This window comes from Macrotis lagotis, chromosome 3 (assembly GCF_037893015.1).
Source record: "Macrotis lagotis isolate mMagLag1 chromosome 3, bilby.v1.9.chrom.fasta, whole genome shotgun sequence".
Taxonomy (NCBI): Eukaryota; Metazoa; Chordata; class Mammalia; order Peramelemorphia; family Peramelidae; genus Macrotis; species Macrotis lagotis.
In genome coordinates, this window is record NC_133660.1 from 257,668,301 (window position 1) to 257,688,359 (window position 20,059).

The 20,059-nt window shown below is 34.0% G+C and overlaps 2 protein-coding genes across 3 annotated transcripts in view; both read left to right on the forward strand.

Moving 5' to 3' along the window:
• Positions 1 to 20,059, forward strand: part of LOC141518440 (homeodomain-interacting protein kinase 3-like) — a 93,459-nt gene that overhangs the window by 29,415 nt on the left and 43,985 nt on the right. For both annotated transcript variants that reach the window (XM_074230447.1, XM_074230448.1), the window contains exon 2: positions 7,323 to 8,397. In XM_074230447.1, the coding sequence (XP_074086548.1) occupies positions 7,325 to 8,397 (1,073 nt within the window). In that variant the 5' untranslated portion in view covers positions 7,323 to 7,324. The remainder of the gene's footprint in view (positions 1 to 7,322; positions 8,398 to 20,059) is intronic.
• LOC141518439 (homeodomain-interacting protein kinase 3-like) overlaps positions 8,313 to 20,059 on the forward strand; it is a 186,186-nt gene continuing 174,439 nt past the window's right edge. Inside the window, 1 exon segment of the mRNA XM_074230446.1 lies at positions 8,313 to 8,397. Within this exon segment, the coding sequence (XP_074086547.1) occupies positions 8,349 to 8,397 (49 nt within the window). The 5' untranslated portion in view covers positions 8,313 to 8,348.

A 20,059-nucleotide genomic window follows, 5' to 3' on the forward strand; every position in this document is an offset into this window, starting at 1 on the left:
GGTCGGTTGTTTTTCCAATAAGGTATTTCACATTTTCTTCTAACTTTTGGTTTTTTTTTATTTCTTCCTGATTTCTTGCAAAGTCATCAGCTTCCTTTAGTTCCATTCTGCATTTGAAGGAGTTATTTTTTTCAGAGACCTTTTTTATCTCCTTTTCCAGCTGGCCAATTGTGCTTTTTAAGGCATTTATCTCCTCATTTGCCTTTTGTTTTACTTTTTTCCATTAAGCCTGAACTAGTTTTTTTAACATATTATTTTATTTTATTTAGATTTTTGCAAGGTAAATGGGGTTAAGTGGCTTGCCCAAGGCCACACAGCTAGGTAATTATTAAGTTTCTGAGACTGGATTTGAACCCAGGTACTCCTGACTCCAGGGCTGGTGCTTTATCTACTATGCTACCTAGCTGCCCCAACATATATTTTCCTCAGTATTTTTTGTATGTCTTTCACCAAGCTGTTGATTTAGTTTTCATTATTTTTCTGCATCACTCTCATTTCTCTTCCCAATTATTCTTCCATCTCCCTTAATTGCTTTTCTTTTTTGCAAGGCAAATGGGGTTAAATGGCTTGCCCATGGCCACAAAGCTAGGTAATTATTAATTGTCTGAGGTTGGATTTGAACTCAGGTACTCCTGACTCTAGGGCCGGTGCTCTATCCACTGTGCCACCTAGCCACCCCTATCCCTTAATTGCTTTTCAAAGTCTTTTTTGAGCTCATCCATAGTCTGAACCCATTTTCTATTTCTCTTGGAGATTTTTGGATGCGGAAGCTTTGATTTTGTCATCATCTGAGTATGTGTTTTGATCTTCCATGGGACTAAAGTAATTTCCTATGGTCAGAGTCTTCTTTTCCTGTTGTTTTCTCATTTCCTCAGCCCAAGACAGCACTTCCAAGGCTTTGGGTTTTTTTTTTGGGGGGACACCCCACTGGGACCTTTATTCCTACAATGTCTTATGCTCTCTTGCCTGGACTTTGAAATGTAGATGACCCCTGTACTTCCCTCTGCCCTGGGGCTATAAGGAGGCATCCAGCCTGGCTGCTTAATATGGAAGCCCAAACTGCAAGCTGGATCTGAGTGTAGGCAAACAGCAGAGTCCTACCCCGAAGGAGAGCAGAGAAATCTCTGCAGACTTCCCTGACCCCTTAATGTCTGTGGGGGTGCAGGATGCTTTCTTCAGATTCTCGCTGCAGAGTCTGTGGCTGGTGCTCCTCACTCCACACTCATTCTGGTGGAGTAGAGTTCTCTTACCGTCCCTTCAAGTTGTTCCCAGTGATCTCTGGGCTGCACTGCACTGTGCTGTGGCTGTGGCTGTGGCTTTTTTCCAACCCCTGTCTGTGTGAGACACACCTTTTCCGAGGAACCTCTAAGTTATCTTGGACTGGGAAAATGTATCTCGCAGTCTTTCTGTGGGTTCTGTTCAGCTAAATTTTGTCTAGAGTCATAATTTTTTCTGGCTTTTGATGTTTTTGGGGGGGGGAGGAGTTCTGTGGAAATGCTGCCTTCACACTGCCATCTTGGCTCCACCCCGAGAGATGGTGTCAAAGAAACTTAGACTTGAAGGAACTGTTGCAGTGTGAAATGAGTAGAACCAAGAGAATATTTATGATTATAAAATCAGTATCCTGAAAACTAACAATTCTGAAAGATTTAAGAGCTTTTTGTTTTGTTTTGTTTTTATTTTTTGGCAAGGCAGTAGGATTAAGTGACTTGCTCAAGGTCACACAGCTAGGTAATGATAATATGTCTGAGGTCATATTTGAACTCGGTGTCCTATCCACTGTGCCACCTGACCGCCTCAGATTTAAGAGCTTTGATCCATGGTTGAGGACAAGTGATAAAATGTACCGCCTACTTCAGAACACAGAAATAATGGACTAACTTGTAGAACAGGCATTTTTGGATATAGCTAAATGCGGGGAATTTGTTGTTTGGGTTGACTATACTATTTAAATCTCATGCGAGGGAAAGAAAATAAATACTTGATAATTGAAAAAATAATGACTAGATATACAAATTCAAATGGTATTGAAGTAGCCTAATTAACATCAGTGAAGGGGCGGCTAGGTGGCGGTAGTGGACAAAACACCAGCCTTGGAGTCAGGAGTACCTGGGTTCAAATCTGGTCTCAGACACGTAATAATTACTTAGCTGTATGGCCTTGGGCAAGCCACTTGACCCCATTTGCCTTGCAAAAAAAAAACACCCTAAAAAAAAACGTCAGTGAAATATAATCTCGGTATTTGTGAAAAAACAGGTATTCATTTATGGTGAACTCTTGAAATTTTGAAAAGGAATCTGAGCATTACATAATAAAAATTATGAAAATCATTCTCTTTGTCCCACTGATTCCATTGTTGGTGATAAATTCAGAAAGTATTAACAAATAAAAATATTATACACAAAACTATTTGTTGGAGATTATGTGTAATTGTAAAATACTTGACTGTGTTTTGGTTTTATTTTGTGGTTTCATTAGTATAGGAAATTTTTCTGAACTTAAGGAACTTTAAAGAACAGGACTATGATATCCAGGATTATTAAGAAAGGAAAAGATGATCCGATTTTAGGGCCAGCGTAAGGGATAAGTGGACAGCCAGAGTGTTCTGCTTGTACAATGTAGAAATCAGAGGAGAATATGAAGATCTTCCACCCCCACATGAAACTTATAGCAACATATGGATTAGAATCATATAAGTGGGCAGGCATAGTTGGATTTTAATTTGCATTGTTGAGAGAGACCAAATTGAAAAGAACATAGATCCATTTAAGATTTTTGAGGTAATTCCTGCAATGCTACAGATTGGCACTAAAATGTAATTTTTTAGTCTTAAATAATTTCCTGGAAATCCTGAGCCCAAGTGTTAACTTGTTTGCAGTCACCTAGCTTGAAAGAAACTAAAACAGAAGACTGACCTTTTCTTCCCAGTACTATTATTCAAAAAAGCTGGAAGCAACTTAAATATCTAGTAATAAGGTGAAATTTAAATAAATCATGATATTTTCTTGTATTTAAATACCCTAACATCTACCCTAACATTAATAGGATAGAATGTAAGGAAATATGGACTTATATGAAAAAATGCAAAGTGGAACAAAAAAAAGCAGAACTGAAAATACAGAATGCAAGCAAGACTAAGATAGGGTATTTGTGTGGACAAAAAAATTCTTGATAGAAAGTTGGAGATGGTGACAAAAAATTTACGATTTTAAACATTTAAATTCATTTATTCAAAATTAGTCAAAAAGAAAGTAGAATAGAATGTATTTTTCCCATTCAGGTTTATTTTTCATTTTCAATTCACCTCCTTCCCTCCTTCCGTTTATTAAGAACTCAAGAACAAAAACCCATGTAATAGAATGTTCTGCTATTGAATACTTTAAATAATCCAAAGTTTAAAACTAAGTTTATTTTCCTAGAACCACTTTATGTTCATTTTTCACCATGTCAGCACCTTCCTTCCTTATGTCCTGGAAAAAAAGTGTGTATACTACATAAGTATGAAGCTTCCATTAACAAATCTTTAATCTTTTTTGTTTTCTACTCATGAACAGCATTTCTTGTTCTCTTTTTCTCCATGCTTACCTTAACATTGAAGTTACTGAATATTCATGTATTTATTTACTTGATTTGGAGGATATTGTTAGGTGCTTTATAAAATTTCTCCTTGGCAACTAATTTTACCATTTAAACTTCAGCTTAATGTAGCTACAAGGCTGAATGTTCTTTTTTGCCTTGCTCATCTTTAACCCTAAAAGAAATATGACCGCGTGTTCCATGAAATGATACTTGTTGCCTTTGTGTGAGTGATAAAACTTCACCTTTATTTGCTTTAAGGAAAAACTGTGAGCTATCCTTTCTGTTTTGCTGCAGCTTAATATCTGCTGGTTTTATTTAAAGTGAAAATATCAATGTACTATGCTTAGTTTGTTTCTTCTAGTAACTTGTTAATCCCATTTGTTGTTAAGGAAACAAATCTTTGAATTGTTTATTGACTCTAAAAACTGAATTTGTTTCAAAGCACCTGCTGCCTCCTTTTATGTTAGTCCTCCTCAATTCCTGTAGAAGTAGAATGGGGCTATTGTATAATTGTTTTTTTGTTTCATGTTTGCCCCAAAGAATTCATCATTAGTGAGTACTCAGTCTAGCTAAACTTTCCTTCAGAAAACTGACATTGGCTATTGACATATAAGCTTGCTAAGTAGAACCTGTCATCTTCAGAGTCCCCAGGATTGCTTCTCTTTTACATTGAAGTGTCTGATATTCTTATGTAGATAACAAAACTATGGTGGGAAAGAGTCATTCTTATTTTTACAAATGATTATGTTTATCAAAGCATTTTTCATCAGCTTTATAGTAAAATGAAGTAAGAAAACTTCTTATTGAGTTACAGGAAGCTTTATTATAAATGGGTGGTCTCCAAAGTCAGGATTGGGGCTCCTTGGGAAGTCAGGGATATCACTTGAGGGGGTTTTGGGACCTGATCCAAATGAGTGTATGTGATTAATCAATTGGAAAATGGGAAGGCAGGTTCCATCCCATCCTCAACAGATAGCCACCCTTATCTGTTCCCACTACCTTTTACCTTCTCTTTCTTCTTCTGGGTAAACTCCTTGGTTCTTCTTACATAGTTATTGCCATACTTAAAATTTCTTTCTTTATAGTATCTCTTGAATCATCTTCTACTCTTCATATAGCAGGTTCTCATCTTGCCTTAACTATTGTAATAGCCTCCTGGTTAATTGAGCTTCCTTTCATTTCATTTCCTCCCTCCCTCCCTCCTGTTTTTTTTGCAAGGCAATGGGGTTATGTGACTTGCCCAAAATCACACACAAATCTGAGTCACATTTGAACTCAGGTCCTCCTGACTCCAGGGCCAGTGCTCTGGTCAGTGCTCTATCCATTTAGCCATCTAGCTGCCCCTCTCCCATTCATTCTCCATATGGTTGCTCAACTGATTTCCTAAAGTGAAGATCTGATCATGTCATCTCACTACTTAATAAATCTCTTTGGCTTCCTATTGACTACAGAATCAAGTATTTTATCTTTATTTCATCCTTTTTTTTGGCTTAGATTTTAGATTGTTCCTAATTACTAGGATAGCAAATATAATACCTAAGCAAATAAATGTGTATATTGGGGGGAATGTATGCTCAAAATTTTTGGCATTTGGATGTATAATTAAAAAAGGAAGAATTGACCTAGATTATTATAAATGTCCTTACAAGTCTTCTAGCCTCTCCCCTCATCAATCATCCTTTATATAACCATAGTACTTTCCATAATGTGGGGGGCTTGACTGTACTTCTAATCAAGAATTTGTGTTTTGTTGTCTGTGGAATAAAATTTTTTTTTAGCCCAGAATATAAGACCCTCCATAATCTAATGCTAAAATGTTTTTCAGCCTTCATTCACTTGGTCATTATGTACTTCTGTGTTCCAGAATACAACTTGTACAGATTGTTTCAGGTCCTGCTATCTCTTGCATCTCTGGCTTCTCTGGCTTGTATCAGACAGTTTCCTTGTTGCTAGTGCACTCTTACCATATTCCTGTCTATGCTTTTTTTTTTAGGTCTCCTCTCAAGTCCCAACTCTTTCTGGATTTTAGCTGAAAGTGTTTTTTTATTTTTCAGTCTAAATATTTCTTGAAGCTATTTGACTTGACTTCATTTGTCCTTCTATCCTACCTTATAGTATGTACATGATAGCTCCTTCTTAGATTATAAACTAGTTGAGAACAGGGATTGCACTACTGTTTTTCACCTTTCTGTCTGAGCACCTGCCATAGTACAGGTGGTATCTTGAACTTAATTGGAATTTAAAAACTATTTTTTAAATGACTAGTATATGTTCCTGATATTCCAAAGCCTAGGAGAAACCAAAATATATCTCTTTCATCTTCATATTAGTATTAGGACTTCAAATAAGATAAATACTGCTCCTCAAGCTTCTGGGAATTAAAAAAAGAGATAAGATAGAGCTCTTTTCAAGTCATTTTAGGATGTTATTTGAGAATTAGATAATTTTGACTATTATTTCACATCAATTTTTTTGGTATTGATTTATATAATTTAATGGAAGTTATCTGTTGACTGATTTTGTATTCAAGTTATACCAGATGAACAGAGGATTTATAAAGTAAAGTGGGGTGTGGGTTGAGGGTATTCTTCTGTTTGTATGTCAGAATTATTCCTTAGTACTGGTAAAAAGTTAGTCTTGAATAAGGATTCTACCAGTTTATTTTTTTATATGTTTATATGTGTGTGTGTGTGTGTGTGTGTGTGTGTGTATTTCCTGATTTATTGGCATATTGTTTTGAGTTCTAAGACTATATCTGGTTTATGTATCTCCTTTTCTTCTATTTGACTATTTGGGATAAAGAATTTCCCTATTAGAAATAATTAGACTTTGTTTTCATTTTTTGAGTAGACAAAATGAAACAGTGACCAAAGCAGGATTCTCTTGACTGTTTAAACTTGACTTTATTCATCATCTTCTGACATTCTCAGTACTTATGTTGCAGGTATAACTGAACTCTATAACTCTATATTCTAAAAGTTCATGTAAACTTGATGTTTTATATTATTCTTATATTGAACATTTGGATGGACGGGGTATTATACTGTGATTTTATTATGCATAGAATCTAGATTGTTGAGTAGCGGGATATCAATGCTAATAAAGAACATTAGGGCCAGTCTTTCTACCCATGATCAAATATTAGAGTTAAATACTTTAATAAATCATCTTCCAATTATCAGACTTTGGACCTTAGAATTTATAATTATTTGCACATATATGCATTTCTTATGAATATTTGATAAATATTTAAGGAATTTTTAGAACTTCATGGGAAATAAAATAAGTATGGAAGGACTCAAGAAGTAAATCATAGGTGAGAAAAGGGGAAAAAGTTATTTGGTATAGTAAGAAAAGGTCCTTATTGTTAGAAAAAGGTCCTTATTAGAAGCTTCTTGTACTGATGATATTGTAGATCTGGTTATACTACCCCTTCCTCTCTAATTTGTTGGGTAAAAAAATAAAGCTTCAATTTGGTGGACTTTTTAAATAGTTTAAAGACATACAGGACAACTCTAAACAATGTTCAGGACATCTGCCCCTCCTTTGGAGACATTTTGCTCAGTACAATGAATGTAGATGAAACTTGATATTCTGAAATTTTAATAGATAGAAATATTTAGATATACTATAAGTATATCTACTTTGTGCATTTTAAAGGAATTAACAATAATTGTTTACATTGGCATTGTAAAATGAATTTTAAGTTAATTATCTCTTATTTTTCTCCTTTTCCTTCATAGGTATGGCCTCACAAGTCTTGGTCTACCCTCCATATTTTTATCAAACTCAGTCAAGTGCCTTTTGTAGTGTGAAAAAACTCAAAGTAGAGCCAAGCAGTTGTGTATACCACGAGAAAACCTATCCCCAGACTTTTGTGAATGGTAGAAACTTTGGAGTTTCTCATCCTTCTATTAAGGAGAGTACTTTTCAGACAAAGATACCATTGAACAGATCACAAGGACATAATTTTTTGTTGCAGACAACTTCTGCTTTTAAAAATACTGCAGGTGCTACCAAGGTTATAACTGTGCGGGCACAGCCCTCTCACATTGAGGCACCTCCATCTGGGACCCAGGAAAGTGCCCAGCGATGGGGATTGAAGCGTAAGAGTAAAGAACTGGAGAATCAAAGTAGCGCAATGCAGATTGTTGATGAACTCTCTATATTGCCTGCGATGTTGCAAACCAACATGGGAAATCCAGTGACAGTTGTTACAACTACAGCAGCATCAAAGCAGAATTGTACCAGTGGAGAAGGAGATTATCAGTTAGTACAGCATGAAGTTTTGTGTTCACTGAAAAATACATATGAAGTCCTTGATTTTCTTGGGAGAGGGACTTTTGGCCAGGTAGTCAAATGCTGGAAAAGAGGGACAAGTGAGATTGTGGCAATCAAAATTCTGAAGAATCACCCTTCTTATGCACGCCAAGGACAAATAGAAGTGAGCATATTATCAAGACTCAGTACTGAAAATGCTGATGAATTTAATTTTGTACGAGCTTATGAATGCTTTCAACACCGAAACCACACTTGTTTGGTCTTTGAAATGTTGGAACAGAACTTATATGATTTTCTGAAGCAAAATAAATTCAGTCCGCTGCCACTTAAAGTAATAAGACCTATTCTTCAACAAGTAACCACTGCACTGAAAAAACTGAAAAGCCTTGGTTTAATTCATGCTGACCTCAAACCAGAGAATATCATGTTGGTAGATCCTGTCCGGCAGCCATATAGGGTTAAAGTTATAGACTTTGGATCTGCTAGCCATGTATCAAAGACTGTTTGTTCTACATATTTACAGTCTCGGTACTACAGGTAGGTGAGAACTATTTTTGATAACCAAAGGAATGTTTGTGTTTTGAGAAGTGGTCATGTTTCTAGGGTTGGAATAGTATTCCCAAAACATGTATAGACATCAAGATATGTATTCACAGACATAGCTAATGATTTCTTAATACTCTTAAAAGCATAATACACACTATCTTCTAGGATCCTTCTTGCACAAAGACTTCTTTCTAAAAAATGGATAGTTAGGATTTAAGCTTCTGGTTAATGGTGTCAAAGTTTACAATAATATTAACTCACATTAGACAATAGTCCTTTAGTAAGAACAAACTACTATTTCTTCACAACATCTGTGAAATAAGCATTACAAGGATGACCATCCTTACTTCAGAGCTGAGGTGCTTGCTGGTTAATTGCTTTGCTTGGGCTCAAAAACTACTGGGTTCTGTCCTGAGAGTGCTCTGGTGCTCTGCACCCCCTCATTTTCAAAATTTTCACATGAGGAGCACCTCTTTCTTTTGGATACCCCTCCTGGTCCTTCAACCATCACCTACCAATTCTTTTATTTTTTAAAAAAGTTTTATTTATTTAAGACAATGGGGTTAAATGACTTAAATGCCCAAGGTCATACAACTAGGTAATTGTTAAGTGTCTTAGGTTCTCCTGACTCTAGGGCCAGTGCTCCACCTAGCTGCTCCCATCAATTCTTTTTTTTTTCTTTTTCTTAAAAATTATATAAATATTTTATGTTTTCCAATTATACACAACAGTAGTTTCTACTTATAATTTTTAATTAAATATTTTATTTATTTTGAGTTTTACCATTTCCTCCCCAATCTTACCCCCCCCACAGAAAGCAATTCATCAGTCTTTACATTGTTTCCATGTTGTACATTGATCCAAATTGAGTGCCCATCACTTCTTTTTATGGGAGAATGCAGAGACTGTTTTTATGTTCATCTTTTTTTTTTTTTATTCCTTAGCACCTAGGATGGTTCTTCATAAATACTTATTTGATTGATTAATGTTTGACAATAAATGATTATTTCACATTTTCTTGAGGGCTTAATAATAAATCACCAAAAAAATCTGTTTACTATATGAACAAATATATTCTTTCCTGTCTTTTAAAGAACATCTATTCTTATTATATGCAGTTTTTGACTAACATTAAACATGATTTTGTTTTATATATATATATATATATATATATAAATGATTTTTATTAGTGATTAGAATGTGAAGTTGAAGTTCTTAGTTTGATTCCCACAAGAGTAAGTCAATAATCATATATAGATGTTTTACTGATGGAATGGATAGAGCCAAACCTGGGGACGTTTTAACAGATGTTATTAACTCTTAATGAAAATATAACACTTGATCCATGCTTTGAGCATGTGTAAGTTAAGTCATTTATCTAAAGGAGATCTTTTGCTTAGGAATAGTGATTCTCAGTTTGGTTAAATTAATTGAAAGGAACATAAATTTTCTCCTTAATATTTATATTTCAGGTAAATCAACATGAATCACGAGATTCTCAGACTTTGAGAATTTTTTAGGGTAGGGGGCATGATATAGATAAATATATCTCCCATGCCTCAACATAAATTAGAATAATATTTTTTTACATAGTGTTTATCTTGAGATTTTATTAGGCTCTTTTAATTTCATATGTAACTCCAATTTCCTTATTCCTATATTTAGTTCACTTGTTATTTACATAACAGTACTATAATTGGGTCTTGAATTGTCAGTAGTACACATTTAAGGACCTTTTAGTATCTGGATTTTTTTTAAACTTGGAAATGTTGTATTACCTGCCTTTGAGAAGAAATGGGCTATAAATAAATTTTGCCATCTGATATTTATTGAGTGAACAAAACATGTAATATTTTTCAGTAGTATATTATTAGCATAGCACTGGTAGTCCATATCCTTAAGGTAGTCTTATCTGGAGTTTACATTTTATCCATGGAGTAAATGTTAAACAGTTTAATAAATTTAAGATATCAATGTTAAATTGTACATAATACGATTTAAATACATTCAATGTAAAACACACACACACACACACACACACACACACACGGAATTGGTCATAATTTTCTTGGGTCTTTAGGATCTTGATAATTAGATGATCTTTTTAAAGAACAAAATCTTTCTTGAATAAAAGGGTGTAATTGTCATATAAGTATATAAATAGTCAAGAAAAAAGGAAATTTGTCTTTTTCCCAATATAATTAGACCTAAACTTTCCAGGCATCATTTGTTGTTGTTAAGGAGAATTATGAGGGAAAATAAGTTATATGTAATACCATCAACTGATTTCTAGAAATTGTGATATGAAAAACATCATTTGTCTAGGAATTTATTTTACAAAATGTAAAGATGATGTTTAGAACTCAAACATTAGGAGTTAACCCCTATTACCTCTTCTGACGGTGTGTTACAATAGTTCACATGGAGCCTAAATGAAAACTTAACTCCCTTGTTGTATGTTAACACCTTGATCTTTAAAAAATAGTGTAAACAGGAAATGGCAGTTGAGCTTCAGAGACTAACCTTAACAAGTAAACCTTGAGGAAAGAGAAGCACTGAGCACAAATGTGAGCTTACAATCCCCCCTGTAAACAACATGCACTTAGGAATAGCCACAGATGTTATTCTATCACTTTGAACTGTGCATCACAGAAATGTAATGGGGGAATATCTTAAAATAGTCAGGGGGGAAGGGGGTGGCCAGAGACTGTTGACTACTATAGATGGCGAGGCTGTCTCACTGTTACAGTGAAAGAAGCCAGAAGTGCGTGCTCCTAAGGGCGTTGATTGCTCAAGGTCAGCATATTTTAAAGTCAGCTGCTCCCCTTATGAATGTGGCTCCTGTCAGGAACATAGAGGGCTCTTGCCTGCATCAAAAGGCAGAGCAAGGAGGTGCCATGTTTGTGAGGTGGAGTGGCTAGATTCAGGTCACACATTTCTTTTTAATAATAGTAAACTTTGGCAGTCATGCTCTGGGTCATTTCAAGACTTAATTCCCATTACTCCTTTGCATTCAAAAGAGGAGATACAAGAGTTAACAAAACATGACACCACTTTCTAGTTTTTTTAGTTTCTTGATTTTTTTTTTACTAATAACTTTTCTGTATTCTTGATGCAGTCTTTTAAGTTGTCTTTACTTGTAACTTCAAGTTAATAATTCATGAATTCGCCCTTATCTATTATACACAATAAGTTTGTTTTCTCAATAGTTTTCCTCATGCTATTTTAATTTCTTCTTTCAGACTGCTAGGTGGTACAGGGAGGTGGACAGGTCAGGAAGACCCCTGTTCAGATTCTGCCTCAGACACTCAGACACAGGGTGTCCCTAGGCAAGTCACTTATCTTCTGTCTGCCTCAGTTTCCTCATCTGTCAAATGGGAATAAACAATAGCATCTACCTCCCAGAGTTGTGAGGATAAAATGAGGTAACATTTATAATGTAATGTTACCTCCAAATATTAAAACATTGTATAAATGCTACCTGTTTACACATATATTTTACAGAAAGAGGAACATTATTGGATTGGACAGTCTGGTACAGAGTAGAGTCCTTTACTTTAGCAGACTATATTAAATGCTAAATTGGCATTTATGATATCAAAAAAGATGTAAACAATTAAAATATAAATAAAATATAGTTGCAGAATCAAATAAACATTATAGTAGATTAACATTTTATAATGCTTTCCAGATTAACTTTATATTTTTCAATTTTTTTATATTTTACATTATTTTTTCTAATAGAGGCAACCTGATAGTAGTAGATAGAAAGGTAGACTTAAAGTTAGGAAAACCAGCATTCAAATTCCAACTCTGAAATTTAGTAACTCTAAATTATGTTTCCCCTAAGCAAGTCATTTAACTTGACCATTTCTTATTATTATGTAATATTATAAGTTATTGTAATAGATATTATAATAATAATCATTAGATGAGTTGTCTGTGGGTGGAGGGAGCTGCAGCAGTCATAGAACTGTACAGTGTTAGGGTCTTATTTGATCCTCACATTGTTTTTTTGTTTTTGTTTTTGCTTTTTAGATTTTTTTTTGCAAGGTTAAGTGATTTGTCCAAGGTCACACAGCTAGGTAATTATTAAATGCCTGAGGCCGGATTTGGACTCAGGTCCTCCTGACTTCAGGGTGGGGGCTCTATCCACTGCATCATCTAGCTGCCCTTAAACATCGTTTTTTTTTTTTTTTTTCTCTTTAGGTTTTTTTGCAAGGCAAATGGAGTTAAGTGGCTTGCCCAAGGCCACACAGCTAGGTATGAGTATCTGAGGCCAGATTTGAACTCAGGTACTCCTGACTCCAGGGCCCGGGCTCTATCCACTGCACTACCTAGCTGCCCCTAAACATTGTTTTGTAATAGAAAAAGTAGGACTGACAGTTGAGAATCTTGAACCTCTACAGGTTAAATGACTCTTCCAGGTCTTCTGCAGGCTACACCCAGATCCCAGATTTCTTAGGCCTATGTTTGGAACCTTCTCCACCTCTTCCCATCCCCACCTCCCTTTACTAGTTGGAAATGAGCCTTGTCTTGTGACCTCCTGAGAATGGAAAATAGTTGAGCCTTGTCTTGTGACCTCCTGAGAATGGAAAATAGTTTATCTGATCATGTGATCCTTTTTCTAATTTTTCTTTTTTCTTTATTTAAGGCAGTGGAGTTAAGTGACTTGCCCAAGGTCACACAGCTAGGCAATTATTAAGTTTCTGCCCGGATTTGAACTCTGGTCCTCCTTCTTCCAGGACTGGTGCTCTATCCACTGTGCTACCTAGCTGCTCCAATCCTTTTTTCTCTGTAGTACAATTTGTTAGCCAATTTGTTGATTTTTCTCAGAAAATTTTTCCCGTTTATGAAGGTATTCACACATTTACACTCATTCATTCAGTGTATAATTTTTGAAAATATAATATATATATATATATACATATATATATATATATATAAAACATATAGCAATGTGTCAGGCACAAGAGAAAAAAAGATTTGAAAAAGAATAAAAATTGAATCTGGTATATATTAGATATTGTATTGATGTACATTTATTACAAAAATATTAAAGAATATTAGTGAATAGTCTAAACTTACTGAATCCTTTGGTCATTTTTTGTAGGTGTTCCATATTCATTAGGTTTTATTAAGTGATGGAGGTTTGAGTACTTAATCATCATTTGATCTTTTAGTTCTTTTAAACTTTTATGATCCCTTTTGATATTTTTCAATTTTTTTTAATTAGCTGCCATGACCAATTTCCTGGAGTGTTGGGATTGTTTGCTTTAAACATCTTTCAAACATTTTAATATATGGTATCCCTTTTATTGGACAATAGAAGCATATTAATTAACAGTAGCTTTTTGGTAAAAAGCATTCTAACTTCTTAACTAGTTTTCAATCATCTTGAGATATATTTTTGTTTGTCTTTAGCACAGGCTGAACTCTTTAAGTTAGATGCTTTTTTCTTGTTTAATCATATTTCTAAAAATTAGTTTCATTTATAGATATATTTATATTGAGAAACAATTAGATAATAAAAGTACTACACATCTTTGGAAAAATAGGCATATTATAATAACAAAAATATTTTCTATACTTGTATTTCTTTTTCACATTACTTTGTATTTCCTACTCCTTGAACATATCTCTTGTGTATTGCCTGTCAGAAAGAAATTGAAGGGTTTTGTAGACTGAAATCTCACATTAGCTTCCTAATTTGAGGGTTATTAAATCATGTTTGAGGAAATAGGATTTAATTATCTCTTAGAACTGGACCATTATGTAAGTCATAGGTAAATAATTCAATTAGCTAATGCCCATTAATCAGCAATTTAGTATGTTTCCTTTATGTTGATACTATTGTTCTAAATATATAGATTCACCTGTTTATGCAATTATTGTGCTTATTCAAGGTAATTAGAATATTAAAATAGTATTTATAAAGTCCAATAAAATATTAAATTATGCTTATAGTCTCTTTAATACCAAGAGTAATTTTTGTCTTTTAAGAAGTTTTTTTCCAATATAGAAATTCATGAAATAGACAAACCATTAATTTGAGAACTAAATATTGTGTTAGTCAACTTGTCTAAAGTCACAGAATTAGTGCCTATGTAGCATTTTATAATCAAAGTTTTCTGTCAGAAGTTTCAACATATTGATCAAGGATGCCTGTTCATTTAGTTAATTACACCAAGGCAGGCACATTATCAAAATACTAAAATTATGCCATTTAATAACACCGACTTTTGAATTCATGCCATGGGTCCTTTATATAGGTAAACCTGCCTCAGAGTGAGATTGTTTTAATACTTTGTGATTAAATCCCATTTGATAGAATCAAACAAACAATTTGCCGTATTCTGAATTAGGAGCAATATTTAGTAAGACTGGATGAGGTAAACCTTAAAACCCCTTTTAGCTTAAAATTCTGTGATTCTAATAGACTTTCCTTTTATAATTTTGGATAAACAAAACTAAAGGGTTGTGGTATTTGTAATTTCAGAAGTACATATTCTGTTTTCTATATAGGAGCTCTTTTTAGTTCAAGCAGTTTATACTTTTTTTTCTTACTTTTTAGCCTTCTCTGCTGTGATTTTTCTTTCAGCTTCTCAGAAACTACCTTCAACTCCCAATTTTATATAAAGACAAAGCAATGTAGTTGATTTTAAGGAGCACTTAAAAATATTTCATAGCTAACTTTTGTCTTTACCTCATAGTAATTTTTGGAAAAAAATCAGTCTTGGTTAACATTATAGAAAAGTTAACATGACACAAATTGTAGAACTAGAAATGGGAACCTTAAAATCAAATCTAATTCTGCCATTGACTCATTGAGTACAACTCTGAACAGGTTACTTAACCACCCCATTACTAGGTTTACTCATTGGTTAAAAACAAATAATAGTTCTCACTCATCTTCCTTGAATGAGTAATGTTAAGAGTATAAAGCCACATAATATCTAAATGCTAAATAATGATGGAGTGAAAAATGATTTTGAAGGTTTACTAGCATAATGATATTATGGTAGTTGTATAGTCTGTACCTATAAAGTATGCTACAAGTACAAGACTGAATCTAGAATTGCTTATGCCTATTAATTACTATTCATTTGCTGGGTGAGGATACCTTAAAAATTTTTAGTGATTTAGGTTCACATAATTTTTTTTTTGTGAATATTTAAAACAGTGGCTTTTTTAAAAATCCTTTTGTTTGCCTTTCTATAAAAGTGACATTTGCCAGTGCTCAATTATGAAATTCCAATATGGAGTAAAATTTAATGCTTATGCTAAGGAGGGAGTTCCAGAGTGGAATTCAGTTCCCAGGATGCTATTAGTTGGAGTAAGTCTTAGTATGGAATAGTGCCAGTTCAATGGCCAGTAAATAATTTAGGTATCAGATGGTATAACAAGATTGTATTACTTCAGAGAGAGAATGTAATATGTGCCCAACTTTTGTGATTAAAAATAATGGAATGTTAAGAATTAAAAGTGCAATTTATGTCTTGACTATAAGTGTATAGTATTTTATGAAATAATCAAATGTGAACATCCTCAATTCTATATTATTTCTAAATCCTTTCAACTTGGATAATATAAAGGCCAAAATAAATTCTAAAAAAGAGGATATAGCTATAATAAAGCTATTTTCCCTTATAGATTCTTGAGATAAATATAAATTTATCCATTAAATATAAATATAGAAGAAAATCTTGAGTGACACAAAAATTGCTACTCAGAATATATATCATATGATGTGTATGTATATGTGTGTATGTGTGTATTCTTACATGGATAGTGATAGGTCCAGTGGCACAGTTAATTTTGGGAAACAGTATTAGAACTTAGGTCTCTCATAGAAAGCTCTATAGACATAGTTTACAAACAGTGAAATAGGCCATAGGTTAGTTAACAGTGCTTTGATTATAGTTCACTTAGGATCATATAGACCAAGTCCATTTGAAATTTTTAAAGATTATCTTTGATACATTTTCTTAAGTCACACAAACTCTCACAGTATACATTCTCCAAAGATAATTAAGGAAATTCATGTCGTATGATTGTAACTGATAGCAGTTGTTGGTTTTTAGACTTTGTTTTTGAACAGAACTGATGACTGTATCCTTTAATGTTGATAACAACCTTGTTCACTGTATTTGATCTGGTGATCAGTTCATTCTTTATATTTTGCAACCCTGTAGCATTAACATAGGGCCTGGAAAGTAATAGCTGTCTAATACTTATATATTGATGATTTCAGAATCTGAACATGATAAAAATTTGTCAGGGCCAAAAGTTTCTTTTCAAAAAAAAAATCCTGGCTTTTAAAGTAAGTTATAAATTGAATTTCTTCTTTAAACTACTTTCAAAAATATCACATTATGCTGCTGCTCAGGTAATTTGATGTTTTGATCCTCCCTCTTCCTGAGTACCTCTACATTTTTGTATATGTTCTATTCATTGTAAACCAGATCTTTTTTTTGCAGTTTTAATTTAAATTTATTTTTATTAAAGATATTATTTGAATTTTACATTTTTTCCCCAATCTTGCTTCCCTCCCCCCCCCCCCAGAAAGCACTGTGTCAGTCTTTACTTTGTTTCCATGTTGTACCTTGATCCAAATTGGGTGTGATGAGAGAGAAATCATATCCTTAAAGAGAAGAGAAGTCTAGGAAGTAACAAGATCAGACAATAAGCTATCTGTTTATTTTTTCTAAATTAAAGGGAATAGTCCTTGTACTTTGTTCAAACTCCACAGCTCCTTATCTGGATACAGATGTTACTCTCCTTTGCAGACAGCCCAAAATTGTTCCCGATTGTTGCACTGATGGAATGAGCAAGTCCTTCAAGGTTGAACATCACTCCCATGTTGCTGTTAGGGTGTACAGTGTTTTTCTGGTTCTGCTCATCTCGCTCAGCATCAGTTCATGCAAATCCCTTCAGGTTTCCCTGAAATCCCATCCCTCCTGGTTTCTAATTGAACAATAGTGTTCCATGACACACATATACCACAGTTTGCTAAGCCATTCCCCAATTGAAGGACATTTACTGGATTTCCAATTCTTTGCCACTACAAACAGGGCTGCTATAAATATTTTTGTACAAGTAATGTTTTTACCGTTTTTCCTCATCTCTTCAGGGTATAGACCCAGTAGTGGTATTGCTGGGTCAAAGGGTATGCACATTTTTGCTGCCCTTTGGGCATAGTTCCAAATAGCTCTCCAGAAGGGTTGGATGAGTTCACAGCTCCACCAACAGTGTAATAGTGTCCCAGATTTCCCACATCCCTTCCAACAATGATCATTATCCTTCCTGGTCATACTGGCCAATCTGAGAGGTGTGAGGTGGTACCTCAGAGAAGCTTTAATTTGCATTTCTCTAATAATTAATGATTTAGAGCATTTTTTCATATGGCTATAGATTACTTTGATCTCCTCATCTGTAAATTGCCTTTGCATATCCTTTGACCATTTGTCAATTGGGGAATGGCTTTTTGTTTTAAAAATATGACTCAGTTCTCTGTATATTTTAGAAATGAGTCCTTTGTCAGAATCATTAGTTGTAAAGATTGTTTCCCAATTTACTACATTTCTTTTGATCTTGGTTACATTGGTTTTATCTGTGTAAAAACTTTTTAATTTAATGTAATCGAAATCATCTAATTGGTTTTTGGTGATGTTCTCCAACTCTTCCTTAGTTATAAACTGTTCCCCTTTCCATAGATCTGACAGGTAGACTATTCCTTGATCTTCTAATTTGCTTATAGTATTGTTTTTTATGTCTATGTCCTGTAACCATTTGGATCTTATCTTGGTAAAGGGTGTGAGGTGTTGGTCTAATCTAAGTTTCTTCTATACTAACTTCCAATTTTCCCAGCAGTTTTTATCAGAGGAAGTTTTTATCCCAATGGCTGGACTCTTTGGGTTTATCAAACAGCAGATTACTATAATCCTCTCCTGCTTTTACACCTAGTCTATTCCACTGTAAACCAGATCTAATAAAAGACTAAGTAGTAGTTGTTTGTGTATCAGTTGGCATAGCAAGGCCTTGGGATATCTATCACTGGCCCTTGCTTTTTTCCTCTTTTTTATAAGTTTTTTATATAAATATTTTATTGTTTTTCCAACTACATAAAATGGTAGATTTTATCAGTCATTTATTTTGCAAGGTTTTGAGTTTTTACAATTTTCTTCCTCCCTCCCTTCACTCTCCCAAATGCCCTCCCAAAAGCAATCTGATAATAGGCTTTATGTTTGTAACCATACTAAATATAGATCAAAATTGAATGTATTGTGAGAGAAGTAGCATATCTAAAAGGAAGAAAACAGAGATAGCAAATTTACATAATAAATAAGACAACTTAAAAAAATTGAAGATAATAAGCTTTGGTCTTCATTTAAACTCCACAATTTCTTCTCTGGATACAGATGGTATTTTCTATCACAAGAACCCTAAAATTGTCTCTCATTATTGGACTGTTGAAATGAACAAGTCCACCCCATGTTGTTAGTACATATAATGTTCTTCTGGTTCTGCTCATTTCACTCATCATCACTTCAACCTTTCCAGCTTTTCTGAAATCCACCACATTTATATAACCACTATTTGTTCAGTCACTTCCCAATTGATAGGCATTCCCTCAATTTCTAGTTCTTTGCCACTTTCAAACAGAGCTGTTATGATTATTTTTGTACGTGATATTTTTACCCTTTTGCATAGTCTCTTTCAGGTATAGACCCAATAGTGATCTTGCTGGATCAAAGGGTTTGCACATTTTTATTGCTCTTTGGGCATAATTCCAGATTGCTCTACAGAAAGGTTGGATCAGTTCACATCTCCACCAGCAATGCATTATGTATCAGATTTCTCACATCCCTTCTTCCATTGATCATTATCCTTTCTAGTCATATTTGGCCCTTACTTTCTGCCTGGAGAGATTGCAAAGATCAGCCCAATGACTTGAATGCTGCTTTAGAATTATCAGAATGTTGTTTTGTGCTTTTTACATATTCAGAAACTTTAATTTGTTTGAAGCATGGTTCTGATAACATTAGCTCCACATTTCCTAATTGATGAGGAGGAAGAAATTCTCTTCTCCTGCCTCACCATCCTCTAAACTAGTCCTATTGTAGGAAGTTTTGTGATTGAAGTATTATCTAAAAATTCTCTTGACTTTTCTGCAAAATGTTCTTAGTATTTTTTGTTTCAAAATCCTTTCTATTACCATTGTTTTCCTTAGGGAATACTGAAATGTAATTGTGTGGTCGATTGGTCTAGTTTAGCTAAGTGTTGGTTGTATTTTAAACAAGTTTTTGTACTTTCCCCAGACTGGGTTACATCCTTGTTGCTAGAGAGAGAGAGAATATGGTTAGCAGATATTCTTGTGGTAAGTATATTCATGAATTCTTCTGAGTCCAAATTCTTTAATATGGTGACTAACTTTATGATCTTTCTAGGACTAGTTTCTGAAACTTTCTAGGGTCCAATAAAGCTTTTATGATCACAGCTAGAACCTGGGTTACCCAGATTTATTCCTGTAATATGTTGAGGAGTTGTAGTAGAATTTTTGTGGATAGCTATTTAACCTTATTAAACCCATATCATTGACATCTCAGCTTTTTTTTTTAAAGCACTGGTGAAGTGTGCTCAAAATTTTATT